General features: G+C 45.9%; 1 protein-coding gene across 1 annotated transcript in view; it reads left to right on the top strand.

The window, feature by feature from the left end:
• itga9 (integrin subunit alpha 9) overlaps positions 1–20,954 on the top strand; it is a 377,946-nt gene that overhangs the window by 228,438 nt on the left and 128,554 nt on the right. Inside the window, exons 19-20 of the mRNA XM_033020414.1 lie at positions 4,497–4,583; positions 8,116–8,195. Of these exons, the coding sequence (XP_032876305.1) occupies positions 4,497–4,583; positions 8,116–8,195 (167 nt within the window). The remainder of the gene's footprint in view (positions 1–4,496; positions 4,584–8,115; positions 8,196–20,954) is intronic.

Consider the following 20,954-nt stretch of genomic DNA (forward strand, 5'->3'; position numbering starts at 1 on the left):
CATGACATACAGTGACAGTTAAGAATGATACATAAAACATTAAATATTAATAATAAAACATTATTGATTAAAACATGTGAATTAAATAAAATAGCAGAGCAAAGGGAGGCTACAGATTTTTGGTTATTGAGTAGAGCTACTACTCGTGGGGAAAAAAGCTGTTTTTATGTCTGGTTGTGGCAGCTTTGACAGTCCGGAGTCACCTTTCAGAGGGATGTGATTCAAAGAGTTTGTGGCCAGGGGTCAGAGATGATCTTACCCGCTCGCTTCCTGGCCCTTGCAGTGTACAGTTCGTCAATGGGGAAAAAAACACTCCTGTGGTCGTAATTCAAATTTTAGAAAAATATGAATGAAAACTTTATTGTCATTCAGAGATTTGGATCTTTCTAATTTTACAAACCATTCCAAATTCCTTAAAAATGTGCATTTCACATATTTTTAAACTGCTTTATGGTGAACATTCCACTGTACGAGCAATTACATTTATTTCCAGAACACCCAAAGGTTTTGTTCAAAGTAATGAAAGAGGCTGGGTTGGAGCATTGACATTTCCTGTGCATGGGGCAGCCAGTCTTACGTGTCATATAACCATATAACAATTACAGCACGGAAACAGGCCATCTCGGCCCTTCTAGTCCGTGCCGAACACTTATTCACCCCTAGTCCCATCTACCTGCACTCAGACCATAACCCTCCGTTCCTTTCCCGTCCATATACCTATCCAATTTATTTTTAAATGATAAAATCGAACCTGCCTCCACCACTACCACTGGAAGCTCATTCCACACAGCTACCACTCTCTGAGTAAAGACATTCCCCCTCATGTTACCCCTAAACTTTTGTCCCTTCATTCTCAAATCATGAATCTTCCCTACTCTCAATGGAAAAAGCTTATCCACGTCAACTCTGTCTATCCCTCTCATCATTTTAAAGACCTCTATCAAGTCCCCCCTTAACCTTCTGCGCTCCAAAGAATAAAGACCTAACTTGTTCAACTTTTTTCTGTAACTTAGTTGTTGAAACACAGGCAACATTCTAGTAAATCTCCTCTGTACTCTCTATTTTGTTGACATCTTTCCTATAATTTGGCGACCAAAATTGTACACCATTCTCCAAAATTGGCCTCACCAATGCCTTGTACAATTTTAACATTACATCCCAACTTCTATACTCAATGCTCTGATTTATAAAGGCCAGTATTTACAGTGCATTCAGAAAGTATTCAGACCCCTTCACTTTTTCCACATTTTGCTACGTCACAGCCTTATTTTAAAATGGATTACCTTTTTTTTTATCATCAATCTACACACAATACCCCAGAATGAAGAAGCAAAGTAGGTGTTTAGAAATTTTTTGCAAAGTAATTAAATATAAATAACTGAAATATCACATTTACATAAGTATTCAGACCCTTTGCAATGACACTCAAAATTGAGCTGAGGTTCATCAAGTTTCCATTGATTATCCTTGAGATGTTTCTACAACTTAATTGCCAGTGGTAAATTAAATTGATTGGACAAGATTTGGAAAGGCACACACCTGTCTAAATAAGGTCACACAGTTGATAGTGCATGTCAGAGCAAAAACAAAGCCAAGAAGACGAAGGAAATGTCCGTAGATCTCCGAGACAGGATTGTGTCGAGACACAGATCTGGGGAAGGGGTATAAAACAATTTCTGCAGCATTGCAGGTCCCGAAGAGCACAGTGGCCTCCGTCATTCTTAAGTGGAAGAACTTTGGAACCACCAGGACTCTTCATAGAGCTGGCTGCCTGGCCAAACTGAGCAATCAGGGGAGAAAGGCCTTGGTCAGGGAGGTGACCAAGAACCCGATGGTCACTCTGACAGAGCTCCAGAGTTCCTCTGTGGAGATGGGAGAACCTTCCAGAAGGACAACTATATCTGTAGCACTCCACCAATCAGGCCTTTATGGTAGAGTGGCCAGATGGAAGCCACTCCTCAGTAAAAGGCACATAACAGCTCGCTTGGAGTTTGCCAAAAGGCATGAGAAACAAGATTATCTGGTTTGATGAAACCAAAATTGAACTCTTTGGCCTGAATGCCAAGCGTCACATCTGGAGGAAACCAGGCACCGCTAATCACCTGGCCAATACCATACCTACGGTGAAGCATGGTGGTGGCAGCATCATGATGTGGGGATGTTTTCAGTGGCGGGAACTGGGAAACTAGTCAGGATAGACGGAAAGATGAACGGAGCAATGTACAGAGAGAGCCTTGATGAAAACCTGCTCCAGAGCATTCTGGACCTCAGACAGAGGTTCACCTTCCAACAGGACAACAACCCTAAGCACACAGCCAAGACAACGCAGGAGTGGCTTCGTTCAAGTCTGTGAATTACCTTGAGTGGCCCATCCAGAGCCCGGACTTGAACCTGAACGAGGGACCTGAAAATAGCTGGGCAACAACGCTCCCCATCCAACCTGACATAGCTTGAGAGGATCTGCAGAGAGGAATGGGAGAAATTACCCAAATACAGGTGTGCCAAACTTGTAGCGTCATACCCAAGAAAACTTGAGGCTGTAATCGCTGCCAAACGTGCCTCAATGAAGTACTGAGTAAATGGTCTGAATACTTACGTCAATGTGATATTTCAGTTATTTATTTTTAATTACTTTGCAAAAATTTCTGAACACCTGTTTTTGCTGTTTTATTATAGGGTATTGTGTGTAGATTGATGATAAAAAAAAAAGAATTTAATTCATTTTAGAATAAGGCTGTAACGTAACAAAATGTAGAAAAGTGAAGGGGTCTGAATACTTTCTGAATGCAGTGTAAATGCAAAAACATTCTCTGATGTTTTGGGCTTAATCGGGAGGAGGAGCCATCTTGGGGAACGGCTGCTAACCAGTACTGAGTAAACTACCCAGCAGCCGTCCGTTTAATTCACTTTTTTTGTTGTTGCAGTTTTAGTGAGTCCTGTGCCTTGTTTGTGGGAGCGATAGACTTTTTAATGTGGGGGGAAGGGGGTAACAATATTTCTAGGTCCCTACCTGGTCGGTGAGGCAGCTTTTTCTCCGGGCTGCCCCGTCGACCCGTCCTCGTGGCCTACCAGCGGGCGTGGAGCGCCGTTTCCTGGCGGGGACCGCCCAGTACCTCAGCTTCGGTGGCGGCACAAAGCTGGAGCGCTATCGTGGAGTGGAGCGGGCGATGCCTTGCCTGGGTCGCCGCGCTGGATCGACGCGCTGGAGCTCTGGTGAGCTGTGATCGTCGAGATCAACACCTCCGGGCTGCGGGTCTGCGGAGCGGAGTGGGCGGCGCCGACTTTAACATCGGGAGCCTGGGAGTTCCAAACCGGCGCGACCTTGTCGGCTTCGGAAGCCGCGGTCCCCAGTTAGGGAGCGGCCGTTCCAGGTGGCCCAGCCGCTGAAAGGACTCTCCCGACGCCGGGGCAACAGCACCCGGCCAGAACGGCCAGGAACATCGGGCCTCCGTAGAGGCAATAGCGGAGGCCTCAATAGGCCTGACTTTGGGAGAACTGGGGATGGGGACTGGACATTGTGCCTTCCCCCACAGTGGTAACCATTGTGGGGGGATGATTTTTTGTGTGTAATGTGAATATGTTAGTTTGTGTCCAAGATGGCTGTCGGAAGGGAGAGTGGACGCTGGCGCGGTTTAGCTGCCGCTGCTCTCTCTTCACATTGTGTTTTTGATTTTTTGTCTTTGGAGCGAATTCTGTCTTTAATTTGTGTATTGGTGATGTCTTTATTATTTATTTTACTCCGACTATATGTTTTTTCTCTTGTTAATTTCTGTAAGGTGTCCTTGAGACTTTGAAAGGCGCCCGCAAATAAAATGTATTATTATTATTATTATTAATCTTTACCCTGACACCGATTTATTTAGGATTGGTCATTCTTATCCTTCCAGATGGAAATTAACATCTGAGAAGGGAGGGAAGTGAGGGAAAATTTACTACCAAGATCATGGAATTTAGAAGAAAATATATAAGTGCCAAATGAAAACGTATTAGAGTTTTATAAGCAAAAAATGAAATTAAATTGTAATGACATGAAATGAGTAAAGGAAAAGAAGAATTTTGAAAGATTTACATTTCAAGTTGCATTCTCCTTTTTGAGATTGTTTTACTATCTGGTGTAGCAGGCGGTATTTCCCGATGTTAATCTTTTGAACTACTTTTAATCATATTTCTCGCAACTAGGTCAAGTATTTCCCTGTCGAGCAACAATGTTAATTGGTTATAATTGGTGCCCTTCACAACATTTACAAATGGCCTCATAACCGGACAGAGGTGTTTTCTAGGATGTTTTTACAGGCATTGATTTAAAAGATTGATTTGTTTTTAAAGTTAAAATGTAATGAGCTGATATATTTCCTTCTAGACTTTTAATCACCATTGAGTTTGGCAATATAGTGATCTGCCAAAGAGAGAGCTGATACTCCCATTATTGACTATTGTTTAGAACCATCTTTCTAGCTGTGATTAGCAGTTTCTCACCCTGCCCATTATCACTTCAGGAAGAAAAAGGCACTAATTGTGAGCTGATGGAGACAGACTTCCTGAAATGCAGCGTGGGATTTCCTTTCATGAGATGGCAGTCCAAGGTAAGAGTGCTGAGTCTACGTTTACACCAGATGCGACACTAGCAGCCGGTTTTGATTAATGCCATTAAAGCTTAGGTCTGTTAGTCATTGTCCTTGTGGAGGGATTTCCTTTGGTTCTCTAACGCTGTTAGCACAGCTTCAATTTTAGAAGATTAGTTAACTCTGTGCTGTGCTCATTTTGTCTGTTCTTTTAAAACACATCACACTTTGTTCCAATTGCATCTACCCTGTACAACCCTTTGGACGTCATGGCATGAGCTACTGAAATAGTGATAGGTCTCGTTGCAGAGATCCAGCAGCTTTTGTGAGTGTTTTTTTGTATGCAACATTGCAGAAAACACCCATTTAAAACAGACAAAAGCTTGGAATATGTGTTTGTCTTGGATTATTAAACTGGTAGATGAATCAGTCTTCCAAGGGAAAACATTGATTATGATTAGAGATACATGGAAACAGGCCCTTTGGCCCACTGAGTCCATGCTGACCATTTATCAGTTCTAGTTCGAATGATGAATCTGGAATCGAATTGAAGTTGCAAATATAAGAATCCATTGTGGCTGTTGTGAAAGTGCATATGGAGAAGTTGGATGGAGTATTTGCTGGAGTCGAAGGGCCGGATGGCCTACTCCTGCACCTATTTCTATGTTTCTATGTTTCTATTCACACTAGTTCTATGTAATCCCACTTTCGTATCCACTCATTATACATTAGAGACAATTTAAAGAGGCCAAATAAGACTATAAGGCACAGGAGCAGAATTAGGCCATTCAGTCTATTGAGTTTACTCCACCATAAAATTATGCCTTGTGTATGTTACCCTTTCAACCTTTCCTTCTGCCTTCTCCTGATAATCTTTGACACCCTTTCAAATCAATCTCTGCTTTAAATCTATAAATGTATTAACCTACCAACCTGCATCGGTCTGAAGAAAGTCAAGTCAAGAAAGGGTCCTGACCTGAAACATCGCCTATCTATGTTCTCCAGAGATGCTGCCCGACTTGCTGAGTTACTCCAAAACCTGATGTCCTTATGCGATTGATGTTGCTTGCTCCAGGAACCCAAATGAAAGCCGTGGCCACAAGCAATCATTTTCTGGGGGTGGTAGTTCTAGTTCGAATGATGAATCTGGAATCGAATTGAAGTTGCAAATATAAGAATCCATTGTGTCTGTTGTGAAAGTGCATATGGAGAAGTTGGATGGAGTATTTGCTGGAGTGAAGCACTGCTTTGCAGTGAGGAAGTTTGAAAATTGCTTCAGAACATTGATAGACAAAGTGATGATCTTTGGAATTCTTTTTCAAAAAAGAGAGTGCAAGCAGAGTCTTTAAATACTTTTAAGGCAGAAATACTTGCAAGGCCAATCACGCAACTCATCTCTGTCACATTACAGTCATAATCTACTGTTACTTAAAAACATTTTTTTTTTTCAGGGAACCTTTTCAGCAGTTCCCATTCTTGGTATGGTTGAGCAGGTTTCTATTACCTATAGGTTATCAGCAGTAGCCGTGCTTCAATGGCACTCCTGATGTTCCTCACCAACCCATCCAAATTTCCTAAAATCGATGACCGTTTTATGGTCTTTGCAAAGAATCCTGCAATAATTGTCACAAAGTATAAAAAGAAAGGTAAAATGACAAATTACTACAAGGGAAATGTCCAACTGTGAACTGACAGGATGAAAAACAGCTGAGAAATTCACTCCATTGGCAATCCTCTTCCTCCCATTGTTCTGCTCCGTTTCCAGGAATATTTTATGGTTTGCTTTTGTACCTTTCTCTACCATTTCCTTTTCCACTACCTTTTCCTCTTTCCTTCAACCGCCCATCGTCCTTTTCATTCTTCCTAACCGTGGTGACCTGAGAGCACAAAATCATTTACAGGAATTCAGAAATATAATGTAGCTTGTTTCACGATATCTTCTCTATATTAACCAACATTCCATAAAACATATATTGGGCAGCACATTGCACAGAGGTAGAGCTGCTGGCTCACAGCGCCAGAGACCCGGGTTCAATCCTGATTATGGGTGTAGTTTGTGCAGTGTTTGTACATTCTCGCTGTGCATGCGTGGATTTTTCTCAGGCTACTCCAGTTTCCCCCTATGTTCCAAAGACGTGCAGGTTTGTAGGTTAATTGGCTTCTTTAAATTGCCCCTAGTGTGCAGGGTGTGAAAGTGGGATGACATAGGACTAATGTACAGTTGATCAATGGTCAGCGTGGACTCGGTATGCCAAAGGGCCTGTTTTCACACTGTATCTCTAAACTAAACATAACATTTTAAAAACTTCAGATGCTTAAATTTCTAAATTTTTGATTCACCGTCACAACAGCTTGACTATTCTCCAGATGGGACATTATACACTGCTTGATTCCCAACTAAAGCATGGAGTATTATTACCCATGTTAAGTATGGATCCCCTCTCCTGCTGAAGGCATGTGCTGTGACTCCTCATGAAATAGAAACTGTGCAATATTGGATGAGTTGATCTCAGATTCTTGATTTACCGAGGATATTAATATCTTCTTATTTCATGTGGGAATTTTCAACTAATTCAAACATATGCTTTGCTTTTAAGTCACAAGCCTCATTGCCACTTTTCTTGTGCCACTACCATGATTTGGGCATCCGGTACAGAGGGGGGAGGGGAGGGAGGGAGGTCTCCCTGTCGATCTGCTCCTGGGCCTGGCCAAGATGGCCATTCGCAGGTCCAGGCAGCGGGTAGTCAACGACCGCACCGGGGTTGGCTGCCTGTCACCTTTTCCGGGCCCACATCCGTGCCTGCGTGTTCCTGGAGAGGGAACATGCGGTGTCCACGGTGACTTTGGAGGCCTTCGGTGAAAGCTGGTCGCCGCGGGAGGTCGATTGTATTGTTGATAAAGTTGGCGATATGTTAATTTGATGACTGTTTGTTTGTAAACTCAATATAGGCAGCCTTTGATCGTGTTAATACTTTATATGTTTGTTTTTATTTTCTGAATAATAGTATTTGTAAATTTAAAAAATGAGTCAAACGTCACGTTATTTATGCTTTCAATTGAATTTGAGCACAAGAATCCGTAAGATTAAGTACATGTGGTTTTCGCGAGACCCTTGCACCAAAGTTAACAAAGATATGTCTGCGCACCCCAGCGGTATGAACATTGACTTCTCTAATTTCAGGTAGTCCCTACTTTCTCCTTCCCTTCTCAGCTCACTGGCCCCACCTCTTCCTTTCTTCTTCCCCCCCCCCCCCCCCACACTCACATCAGTCTGAAGAAGGGTTTCGACCCGAAACGTTGCCTATTTCCTTCGTTCCATTGACGCTGCCTCACCCGCTGAGTTTCTCCAGCGTTTATGTCTACCTAAAGATATGCCTGCAACTGGATTGCAGACATATCTTAGTGTCTGTCCTACATGGCAATGCATCAATGGAGACATGAGAATGCAGCATTTAGTACCTCCAGTCATCATAACACTTTGGAAGATCAGTGCTTTAGATGCCTGTCTCACGCCTTCTTCAACTTATCTTTGAATCTTTGTTTTACATTGCAGTATGAATTCAGCATGATTTTTGACACAAGTCACCTTTTCGGGGAACAGGAGAATTTGGAGTTCATAGTCACAACACAAAGGTAAAGCTCACATGCAATGCACGATGACCTGTGTTTATACTTTAGTATGATTAACATTTAATATTGTAAGTTTAAAATTAGGTGTATTAACCATAGATTTAAAATACAGTTAACTGTGAAAGTAATGCTATCATATCAGATGAAACAAATAAGAACGATTAAATGTTTAAGAAGGAACGGCAGATGCTGGAAAATCGAAGGTACACAAAAATGCTGGAGAAACTCAGCGGGTGCAGCAGCATCTCGCTGAGTTTCTCCAGCATTTTTGTGTAAGAATGAATAAATGAACTGACTGATGGATGAATTTTAGAGGATGTTTGAATAATTCGGTCAGCCATCAAGTCGAAAGCAGCAAAACTGTACAATCTTTTTGGAGCAACTTTGAGATATCTATTGTGTTGCGTTAACACCAACTTGAAAATGACAAGAAATTGAACTCAATAGCTATGAACTATTGGGTGATCCAGATGAAGAGCTTTAGCGGCTGGAATGCACAGTGCAAATATGTACATGCATAACCCATGGTTTCATTGAAACTCAAGTTAGAAAACTTGAGCTTTTCAGTAAGTCTCAGGAGTAGTAATCATTTCAGAAATACCCATGACCCAATTAGACAAATTTTGATTCCACATGACTTTAAATGTAATTTCAATTGGAAATCCCTCTCTCCACAATTAAATGTTCCAGCTCTCTATCATTCTGCTTCCATATCTGAGTAATGTTTCCTATTCCACTCTTTCAAATACATTCCAGAGGGCAGGGGTCTGGATTTTTGCCAGCATGGTATCTCATGGTTCCTGTCACTGGTTAGACTCTTAGAGTTGAAAAAAATTGTTAGTGACAAGTTACTCAAGAGACAGGAAATGGCTAAGGCTGGAGCGAACAGGACAAGCAGCAGTGTCTCCCAAATTAACTAATCAAATTTAAGGGTTACTAGACCATGGGGGACCTGTTGGGTCCCGTCCCCTCAAGGCGCGGTTGCGGGGGGGGAGGCGCCTTCGGCGTCACACACACACACACACACACACACACACACACACACACACACACACACACACACACACACACACACACATCTTCCCCCCCCCCCCCCCCCAGACCAAGTGCAGACCCGTTGGGTGTGTCTCCCAACGGGGGGGGGGGGGGGGGGGGGTGCTGCGGCTTCACACGCAAACTAACCAGCCCCCCCGTGTGTGGGGTGGGGAGATGGGAGAGAGGGGGAATGGGGGGGGGGGGGGGGGGTGGAGAGAGAGAAGGGGAGAGAGAGGGGGGAAGAGAGTAGAAGGGGAAGAGAGTAGAGGGGAAGAGAGTAGAGGGGAGAGAGTAGGGGGGCGAGAGAGAGTAGGGGGAAAGAGAGGGGGAAAGGGGGGGGTAGAGGGGAGGGGAGAGGGGGTTGGAGGAGGGGGGTTGGAGGTGGGTGGAGGAGAGGAGTGGAAGAGGGGAGAGAGGTGGGGAGGGGGTGGAGAGGCAGGAAGTGGATGGGGAGAGGGGGTGGAGAGGGGTAGATGGAGAGGGGGATGGGGGTGAGAGGGGGATGGGGAGAGAGTGGGGAGGGAGAGGGGTGATGGGGAGAGGGAGGAGGAGGGGGAGATGGAGAGGAGGGAGGAGGAGAGGGGAGATGGAGAGGGGGGAGAGAGTGGGGAGGGGGAGGGGGGAGGGGAAGGAGAGAGGGGGGGAGGGGGGGAGGGAGAGGGGGGGAGGGAGGAAGGAGGAGGGGAGAGAGGGGGAGAGGGGGGGGGGATGGAGAGGGTGCGGAGAGGTGGAGATGGGAGAGTGGGAGGAGAGAGGGGTGAGGGAAGGGGGAGGATAGAGTGGGGAGGATAGAGGGGAGAGAGGGAGAGGAGGAAGGGTGGAGATGGGGAGAGATTGGGGAGGGGGAGGAGAGGGGCGAAGGGGGAGAGCGGGGGAGGGGGATAGAGGGGTAGGGGGTGGGTGAGTGATGTGAGAGTGGTGGGGGAGGGGTGGAGAGAGGCGATGGGGGAGAGGGGTAGGGGGGAGAGATGGGTGGGGAGGGGGGCAGAGGGGGGAGAGAATGGGAAGAGTAGGGGGGAGGGGTGGAAGGGAGGAGTGGAGAGGGGGAGGAGATGGGGAGTGGTGAGGAGAGGGGGGTTGAGGAGAGGGGGAGATGGGGAAAGAGTGGGGAAGGGGAGGAGTGGGGAGGGAAGGGAGAGAGGGGGATGAGGATGGGTGGAGGGAGGAGAGCGGGGAGGGTGTAGGGGGAGATAGGGAGAAGGGGGGTGGTAGAGGGGGTAGGTGGGAGAGAGTAGAGGAGAGAGAGAGTAGAGGAGACGGGGGAGGGAGGGGGTGAGAGAGGAGGGGGTAAGTGAGGAGGAGGGGGGGGTGTTGGACGGGGGTGGAGAAGAGGAGGGGAGGTAGAGGGGGAGAAGAGAAGGGGGAGAGAAGAGGAAGGGGAGACGTGGAGGGGGGGAGAAGAGGGATGGAGGAGAGGGGAGGGTGGATAGGAGGGGTAGGTGTGGAGGGGGAGGGGGAGTGGAGGGGGGTGGTGAGGGAGGGGGTGGAGAGGGAAGGGGTGGAGATGGAGGGGGTGGAGAGGCAGGTGGTGGATAGGGAGGGGGTAAGGACAACTTGCTCTATTTGATCTTATTTGATTTTGCACGCCAGACCATGTGAAGGTTGCAATCTCCCACACCTGTCCCATTGTGATATCATATGTAAATGAGATCCATTGTGATTGTACATCTGCGAGATGGCACTGTGACTCATGCAGCAGTTTGATTTTAGTGGGACCACGCGAAGGTTCCAATCTCCCACCCCTGTCCCATTGTGATGTCATATCATATGTAAATGAGATCCATTGTGATTGGACATCTGTGACTCATGCAGCAGCTTGATTTTAAAATGATTTGATGTTTTTTTACTAAAAAAGTGGGGAAATTAATAAACAAATGTTCTAATTTTCAAAACAAAATGTGGAGGAGGATAAACTCTACAGGAATATGTAACAATTTCTCTGTTACGGCAAAGGGTGGAAGAGTTAATCCACAAATGCCTTAAACAAATTTTCGCGACATAGAACCCGTTACAAACCAACGAGAGTTTTAATAGTTACTAGACCAAGTGTAGACCAAGTCTGTTCCCCCAACGTGTGGTTGCGGGGGGGGGGGGGGGGCGGCATGCGGCATCACACACACTAACTACCCCCCCGCTCACACGCTAACTACTCCCCTTGATATATTAATGTTATTAATTTGCTCCTTTTACCCATAACGCCCTATCCACTGACGCATAGCCCCCAACTCGCAGGCGGTCTAAAGGGGGGGGGGGGGGGGGGGTAGGGGTAGAGAATGAGGGCAGAGAGAGAATGGAGAGAGACAGAGAGAAAGGGGTAGAGACAGAAAGGCAAGAGACAGTGGGAGAGGGGGGTGGAGGGGAGGAGGAGAGGGAGGGTGGGTGATGGGATTGGGTGGGGGAGGAGGGGTGAGAGAGATGGGAGGAGAGGGAGGGAGGGAAGGGAGGGGAGAGGTGTGGGGGAAGGGAGGGGGAGGGTAGGGAAGGGGTGGAGGGGAGGGGGGAAGGGGGTTTAGGGGAGGGAGGGTGGGGGAGGGCAGGGGTTGGGGGAAATGAAGGGGGGCGAGGGAGAGAGAGGTGGGAGAGGGAGGGGGGGAGAGAGAGAGAGAGAGAGAGCGAAATGCAACCGTGCATCACGCGTTCAGAATGTTCTGGAAATGAAGCGTCTCATGCACAAAAGCTGTCGGCAGCTCTTTGGAATTCAGGGGAGGATCCCACGCCCCACACACACACACAGCGGGTCCGATCTAAGCTGTCAATGAAGACAGCAAATTTTTTTTTTTTAAACTGTCTTTGAAATTAAAGGTTAATGTTAAGAATTGGTGATGTTAAGTGAGAAATAATTCAATTCAATTCAATGAAAAACAATGGAATCAACAAACTGGCAGGCTGGGCGGGGCCAGGTGCAAAGGCATTGTGAGGTCAGCGGGCGGGCAACCTTAATATTTTTTTAAAATATCAGTTTGGTGATAAATCTTAGTAAATATCTCTGGAAATAATCGACCAAATTTATAGAGGATTGGATTTTTGAAATCATAAGGAAATTTTCTACCCGAAGATGTAAAAATGTCACTGTTATTGTAACGTCAGCAGCTGGGCAGCGGTCAGAATTTAAAAAAAGGTCAGATTGGTCAACAATTTTAATTAAAAAGTCAGGAAAATAATGTACCAACGGTACAGAGGAGTGGATTTCTAAACTCGCAAGGAAAATCTCTACTGATATATGTAACAATTTTCAAGAAGGAACTGCAGATGCTGGAAAATCGAAGGTACACAAAAAAGCTGGAGAAACTCAGCGGGTGCAGCAGCATCTATGGAGCGACGGAAAAATCGTTTCCTTCGCTCCATAGATGCTGCTGCACCCGCTGAGTTTCTCCAGCTTTTCTATGTAAAAATATTGCCGTTTCGGCATCTGGTTTTCGAGGAGATACGTTTCACATGCAAAATGACACACGCGCATGCGCACACACACACACACACACACACACACACACACACACACACACACACACACACACACACACACACACAGTTTAAATAGATACTAGACCAAGTTCAGACCCGTTGGGTGGGGGGGGGGGGGGGAGGGGTGGCGGCATCACACTCACACTAACCACCCCCCAAACACACAGGCAGGGGAGGAGGGAGAGGGAGACGGGGTGGGGAGGGAGGGGAGAGGGAGAGGAGGAAAGGGGAGAGATTGGGGCTGAGCGGGTTGAGGGAGGAGGAGGAGAGTGGGGAGTGGGAGGTGAGCGGGGAGGCAGGAAGGGGGGGAGAGGGGTAGAGGGGATGTTAGAGGTGGAGAGCGGGGATGAGGGGAAGGGGAGAGAGGGGTAGGGGAAGGGAGGGGGAGGGAGAGAGGTGGGGGAGGAGAGAGAGGTGGGGGAGGGGGAGAGAGATGTGGGGAGGGGGGAGGAGATGGGGTAGGGGAGAGAGGGGGAAGAGTGTGGAGGAAGGGGGAAGAGTGGGGAGGGGTAAGGGGGTGGGGGGGAGAGAGAAGGGGGGTGGGGGAGAGAGGGGTGGGAGTAGGAGGGGGAGGAGAGGGGGGAGGAGAGGGAGATGGAGAGGGGGGAGGAGAGAGGGGGGGGGGAAGAGAGGAGAGGGGGGAGAGAGGTGTGGCCCTCACTCCAGCTCCAGGCTCTGCTCCAGCAGGGCAGCAGCCTCCCCACCAGGCGCTGGGCGGCGGACACGGCGGGCAGCCTCCCCACCAGGCGTTGGGCGGGGATCGACCTGAGGACCCCGAGCGAGGCGGCCGGTGGGTGGGCGTCGAACCGGGCTTCGGCCGCGGCAGCAGCCTCCCCACCAGGCGCCGGACCCGAGCGAGGATGTGGATGGGTGTGGACCCCGAGGAAGGCCGCGGCGGGCGGGCTTCCGCAGAACTTTCTGGATAATTCTGAGCTCCATGGGCTCGCATACTCGACGCTTCAGACCCTGAGTACGGGGAGGGGGGGGAGAGGGGAGAGGGCGTAGTGGGGGTGAAGGGGGGGAGGGGAGATGATGTGTCGAGATGTGTAGAACAAAGAAGCTACAGCGGAACGGAGCTGTAGAATGTTTGTTCTGCTGAATTCACTCCATCTCTCTGCGCCTTTAATCCACAGCGCCGGGGGGGCCAGGGCCTGGAGGCAGGTGGGTCTGGATAGGTCGGCATGTTGGCATTGTGACGTCAAGCAGCTCGTGAGTCCGATTTAGATTTTAAAAAGAGTGGTGGGGGAAGGATTTTATTAAAAAAACGTGTACATAAAAATGTCGAAATGTTTTGAGGAGTGGATGATTGAATGTAAAAGTGAAATTGCTAGCGAAATGGGAAATATCTGGGAGAATTTCGCAGTTTTGGCGTAGCAAGGAATCAAAGGCCGAATCTGGCACACACACACACACACACACACACACACACACACACACACACACACACACACACACACACACACACACACACACACACACACACACACACACACACACACACACACACACACACACACACACACAAAGAAACACACACACACACACACCACACAGTTTTAATATATAGATAGATATGATATGATATATGATAAGATATATGATATGATGAAATAAGCAGAAGAAACATGGAGGAGAACATGTCAAATAGAATGGAGGAATTGAAAGTAGACAAAAAATGCTGGAGAAACTCAGCGGGTGAGTCAGCATCCATGGAGAAAATGAGTAGGCGATGTTTCAATGTTATTCAATGTTAGGTCAAATTATTATGGGAAAATGGGGAGCAATTGTAAAAGTGGAGAAAAGTGGGGAAACAAGTAACAACAATCTATGAGAGGAACTCAGCAGTTGAGCAACAGTGGATTGTTGGTCAACTCGCAGCTCCAGCAGATTCCAGTATCTGTGATCTCTTGTGCAGTCAGAAAAGTAAATTAAAATTCTTAGATTTTTCCAGCAAATCATTGAGCTGAAAGAAGAATATTCCACACTTACAATGGTTAACTTTCAGAGGTTGAATTAATGAACATTACATTATCAAAATGTAATGATAACGCTCAAAAACTATTACTGCAAATTGGTCATCCATGTACAGCAACTTTGCGATATTCAATGATTTTCACCGAGGTAACCCAGAGAGTAAGACTATTTTCAAAATGACAAAACATTCAATATAGTGACATCTAAGTGTGTATCTGCTCCTCCCCATGAAAGATAACCTTTGACCTCACTGTTGTATTCTGTCATCTCAGAGCTGACTTGCACATTGGTAATCATTGCAAATGTTACATATAATCTTTGTATATTGAGGATAATTGATCGTAGAGATATAAAGGATTGATTTAGTATCAGGAGTGGGGGTTTTTTTACAGAGAGGGGGTGCTTCCTCTGTATGCAGTGAGAAGAATTGAGAAATAAAACAAAAATGATTGAGCAAAGGGTCAGAGTGTGAACTGACGATTTAGTGTCCAATAGACAATAGGTGCAGGAGTAGGCCATTCGGCCCTTCAAGCCAGCACCACCATTCAATGTGATCTTGGCTGAGGAGGCCAATTCTCTGGATGCTTTCAAGAGAGAGTTAGATAGAGCTCTTAAAGATATTGGAGTCAGAGGATATGGCGAGAAGGCAGGAACGGGGTACTGATTATGGATGATCAGCCATGATCACATTGAATGGCGGTGCTGGCTCGAAGCACGAATGGCCTACTCCTGTACCTATTGTCTATTGTCTATTTCACTGACCCTTAAGATGCACCGTATTGTATCCTATACTGATCAGACTGATTAGATACGGTACGAAATATTAATGAGGAAATACTTTGTGATCAAATTTAACTATACCATCTGGTTAAACAGCTGGTAAACAACCTCAACATAGTAACAAAACTAGAAAACGCTGGAAACATTCAGTAGGTTAGGCAGTGTCTGTGGAAAGACAAACTGATAATATTTCAAGTCTTGAACTCATATTAGTGTTGGCTAGGTACACAAAATTGCTGGGGAAACTCAGCGGGTGCAGCAGCATCTATGGAGCGAAGGAAATAGGCGACGTTTCGGGCCGAAACCCTTCTTCAGACCCAGTGTTGGCTAGCTTGGTTACATTGATCTTCCAGTCACTAGTATTTGAATTGGACACCTGCTTGTTTCTGCTGGAAATCTAAGTTCTATGACAACACTTCAGTTACTATTTTGAAATGCAGTATGGTGAAATGACTGCAATCACCCCCTAACCATTTGTGGTGATATTGAATGCTCCAAGCAACTCTATTTTAAAATATTAAAGTGATTTATTTGATATTTGTGGGGCCTGGTTGGGTTATTATTATCCTTCCTGATGCCAGAAAATATTTTGTCATGTTGCAAATTTAGTTTTGTTTTCATGCAGAGAGATAAAAAATATACCTCCCAGTTGCTCTCAAGATATGTTTTTGTCTTGTTAGTCTGGATGAATTGTATGTCAGCTGGTTCCAGTCAAAGTGCTATGACAACACTTTTCATCAAACTTACGACTTTTTAAAGAAAAGCTTCTCGAATCTTCCAGAATTTGGAGAAGTGCTAAAAATAATAAAACTTGTGCTGTTGGTGCAGAACATGAACTATAACACCCAAATTTGGTTCGATCCTGATTACAGGTGCTGTCTATGTGGAGCTTGCACATTCTCCATTTGACCCCAGGGGTTATCTCAGGGTGCTCCAGTTTCCTTCCACATTCTAAAGATGTGCAGTTTTGTGCGTTATTTGGCTTCTGTAAATTGCCCCTACTGTAGGATGTGAAAGTGGGTTAACGGAACTAGTGCACATAGCGATCAATGGTCAGCGTAAACTTAAGGGCCTGTCCCACTTAGGCGAGTGCAGGAGACTCTGCGCTCGCCACATGATCGCCACGTGGTCGCCACATGTTCGCTGGTGGTCTATGGTGAGTCTCCTTCATGGTCGCGAGGAGTTCCCGCATTCTGGGAACTTGTCGCGGCCTCAGTATGGTCGCCATGGAGAAAATCGATAATCCTGTAGTCGTAGGTGCAGTTGTAGTGGGGTCGCCATGTAGTTATGGGTAGTCGTGCTAGTCGTAGGTAGTTTTATTTAATCACCTTTGCTGACCGGACATTTTCATTGGCTCATTGGGGGAAAAAAACGTAAGCACGCGTTTTCAGAACCAAGGATAACCGACCAGTAATGTTAAATGCCCGCTAAACTTCACAACTGTGTATCTCTGGCTTATTAAAAGTTGTCTGGCTTCTTAAAAGTGTCTCCACTCGTTCTCCCCCCCTTCGCCCCCCACAGAACTTTTGTCTTTTGTCTTTGCCTTCCACGTTAAAAAAGCAACTGAAATTGCTTTTCATTCAGACTGCTGTTCAACAACTGTCCTTGTTCCTACACATTTACAAATACTCTTTCACTGATACTTCTGCAACTTTCTAGTCTAATGGAAAAAAATAGCAGAGACTGTTTCTTCCAAGTCTCTTTCAGATAATGTACACTAACTTTAGTCTACCTATCTGCTGGCTCACCCTGTTATGTGCAATGGAGATTCTACCATATTATTTTGTGTGATTGCCAAACAAACCATTGGCATGTGAGTAAGTGATGATTGGTGGTATAGCTTACTCTCCTTCCTCTCATTTTTAAGCAGTCTACCAGATGGATTTCTGTTTCTCTATTGACTAATTTAACTCTTGTTTGACTTACCATAAGAACACAAGGTCTGGCTGTAAAAACCTGGTTCATTTTGATGGCTGGGTCTTTTATCATCCAATGTAGTGCCAATTAACTTCACTCCGACACACACATTCTGCTGGTTTTGAACTGAAGTTGGCAAATAGTGTTTCAGCTACTGGAGCTACTGCCTCACAGCTCCAATGACCCAGGTTCATTCCTGACCTCGGGCACTGTCTGTGTGGAGTTTTTACATTCTTCCTGTGACTGCAAGGATTTTCTTCCCCGTCCCAAATGAATGTGGGGTGGTCAGTTGAAAGAATTCTAACGTGCTTCTAAATCAAATCAGTGTGCGACTTGGAAGGGAGGATTGAGGCAGTGAGTTTTCCATGCCCTGTTCATTCTAGGCACTTGAGGCTGTGAATTGGGCAGCTGCTATTGGAGAAGGCTTAAGTTACTGCATCTCAGTCGGGATGCAAAAGTGGAATAATGAAACAAAGAGCAGCAGCTTCCACAGCAGCTGCCAACTGAGCAGTCCTATGGAAATTGTCACCTACCACTTGCAGAAGCGTGTTGTCTGTTGACTTCCCAATACACCTTGCCATTTCCAGAAACGGCCTGGAGGGCCTGATGGTGTTCAAACCAGCCTAGTGTACATCGGCAGCAGCCTTGTCGTGAAAGCCTACTGGTTGTAAATCTCATCTGAGTTTAACGAGCTGCCATGCTCAATTCCTACCCCTCCTATCTGACTGCAGCAATTATATAAGGTGCCTCTACTCGTGATGTACTGGGTATATCCGGTTACAACAGTGTTTTGTTCCTGAGATCTGTTGGTAATCCAAACTGTTAGTAATTCAGAATGAATGTAAACAGTATGTGGGAGAGGATTCCAGGAACTGCCGTGAGGAGAGAGCCACCAGGTACGGTAAGAACGGTGATAGCAGAGAAGGTTGGGACTGGGGTTTGTAAATTTGTGGATCAGGGAAGATAATCATGGTCAAGAGATTCACGTTCACAGGCATAAATATGACCAACAATTAGTCTTGGACCAACTCCAACTACATTGGAGCTAGGGCCAAGAAGCACACCAAAGCTTCTACTTTCTCAGAAGACGCAGGAAGTTTGGCATGTCTCCAATGACTCTTACTAACTTCTACAAATGTACCACAGAAAGCATTCACAACTTAGTTTGGCAACAGCTGTGCCCAAGACTGCAAGACATTGCAGAGTATTGTGGATGTAGCCCAGTCCATCTCACAAACCAAGGTAACCATAAGGGTAAAAAGACCCTAATGGGACTAATCTACAGACCCCCAAAGAGTAGCCTAGACATAGGACGCAAGTTGAATCAGGAGTTAAAATTGGCTTGTAGCAAAAGTAATGCTGTGGTTGTTATGGGAGATTTCAACTTGCAGGTAGACAGGGAAAATCAGGTTGGTACTGGACACCAAGAAAGGGACTTTATGGAGTGCCTTTGTGATGGATTCTTTGAACAGCTTGTATTGGAGCCAACCAGGGAGAAGGCAATTCTGGATTTAGTGTTAAGTAATGAACCGGATTTGATAAATGATCTTGAGGTTAATGAACCATTAGGAGGCAGTGACCATAACATGGTTAGGTTTAATCTACAATTGGAGAGGGAGAAGGGTAGATCGGAGGTGTCAGTGTTGCAGTTGAATAAAGGGAACTATGGGGCCATGAGGGAGGAGCTGGCCAAAGTTGACTGGAAAGATACACTAGCAGGGATGACAGTGGAACAAAAATGGCAGGTGTTTCTAGGAATAATACAGAAGGTGCAGGATCAGTTCATTCCTAGGAGGAAGAAAGATTCCAAGGGGAGAAAAGGATGACCATGGCTGACAAGGGACGTCAGGGACAGTATAAAAATTAAAGCGAAGAAGTACAACGTAGCAAAGATGAGCGGGAAGCAAGAGGATTGGGTAATGTTTAAAGAACAACAGAAGATAACCAAAAAAGCAATACGGGAAGAAATGATGAGGTGCGAAGATAAGCTAGCCAAGAATATAAAGGAGGATAGTAAAAGCTTCTTTAGGTATGTGAAGAGGAAAAAATTAGTTAAGACCAAAGTTGAACCCTTGAAGACCGAAAAAGGTGAATTTACTATGGGGAACAAGGAAATGGCAGATGAGTTGAACAGGTACTTTGGATCTGTATTCACTAAGGAGGACACAAACAATCTTCCTGATATAGTAGTGGCCAGAGGATCTGGGGTGACAGAGGAACTGAAGGAAATCCACATTAGGCAGGAAATGGTGTTGGATAGACTGATGGGACTGAAGGCTGATAAATCCCCAGGGCCTGATGGTGCATCCAAGGGTACTTAAGGAAGCGGCTCTAGAATTCGTGGACACATTGGTGATAATTTTCCAATGTTCTATAGACTCAGGATCAGTTCCTGTGGATTGGAGGGTAGCTAATGTTATCCCACATTTTAAGAAAGGCGGGAGAGGGAAAACGGGGAATTATAGGCCAGTTAGCCTGACATCGGTGGTGGGGAAGATGCTGGAGTCAATTATAAAAGATGAGATAGTCGCACATTTGGATAGAAGTAACAGGATCGGTCCGAGTCAGCATGGATTTATAAAGGGGAAATCATGCTTGACTAATCGTCTGGAATTTTTTAAGATGTAACTAGGAAAATGGACAAGGGGGAGCCAGTGAATGTAGTGTACCTGGACTTTCAGAAAGCATTTGATAAGGTCCCACATAGGAGATTAGTGGGCAAAATTAGGGCACACGGTATTGGGGGTTCAGTATTGATGTGGATAGAGAACTGGCTGGCAAGCAGGAAGCAAAGAGTAGGAGTAAACGGGTCCTTTTCAGAATGGCAGGCAGTGACGAGTGGGGTACCGCAAGGCTCAGTGCTGGGACCCCAGCTATTTACAATATATATGAATGATTTGGACGAGGGAATTTAATGCAAAATCTCCAAGTTTGCGGATGACACGAAGCTGGGGGGCAGTGTTAGCTGTGAGGAGGATGCTAGGAGGCTGCAAGGTGACTTGGATAGGCTGGGTGAGTGGGCAAATGCATGGCAGATGCAGTATAATGTGGATAAATGTGAGGTTATCCACTTTGGTGGCAAAAACAGGAAAGTAGACTATTATCTAAATGGTGGCCAATTAGGAAAAGGGGAGATGCAACGAGACCTGGGTGTCATGGTACACCAGTCATTGAAAGTAAGCATGCAGGTACAGCAGGCAGTGAAGATAGCAAATGGCATGTTGGCCTTTATAAAACGAGGAATCGAATATAGGAGCAAAGAGGTCCTTCTGCAGTTGTACAGAGCCCTCGTGAGACCACACCTGGAGTATTACGTGCAGTTTTGGTCCCCTAATTTGAGGAAGGACATTCTTGCTATTAAGGGAGTGCAGCGTAGGTTTACAAGGTTAATTCCCGGGATGGCGGGACTGTCATATGCTGAGAGAATGGAGCAGCTGAGCTTGTACACTCTGGAGTCTGGAAGGATGAGAGGGTATCTCATCGAAACATATAAGATTGTTAAGGGCTTGGACACGCTAGAGGTAGGAAACATGTTCCCGATGTTGGGGGAGTCCAGAACCAGGGGCCACAGTTTAATAATAAGGAGTAAGCCAT

This window comes from Amblyraja radiata, chromosome 4 (genome assembly GCF_010909765.2).
Source record: "Amblyraja radiata isolate CabotCenter1 chromosome 4, sAmbRad1.1.pri, whole genome shotgun sequence".
Lineage (NCBI taxonomy): Eukaryota > Metazoa > Chordata > Chondrichthyes > Rajiformes > Rajidae > Amblyraja > Amblyraja radiata.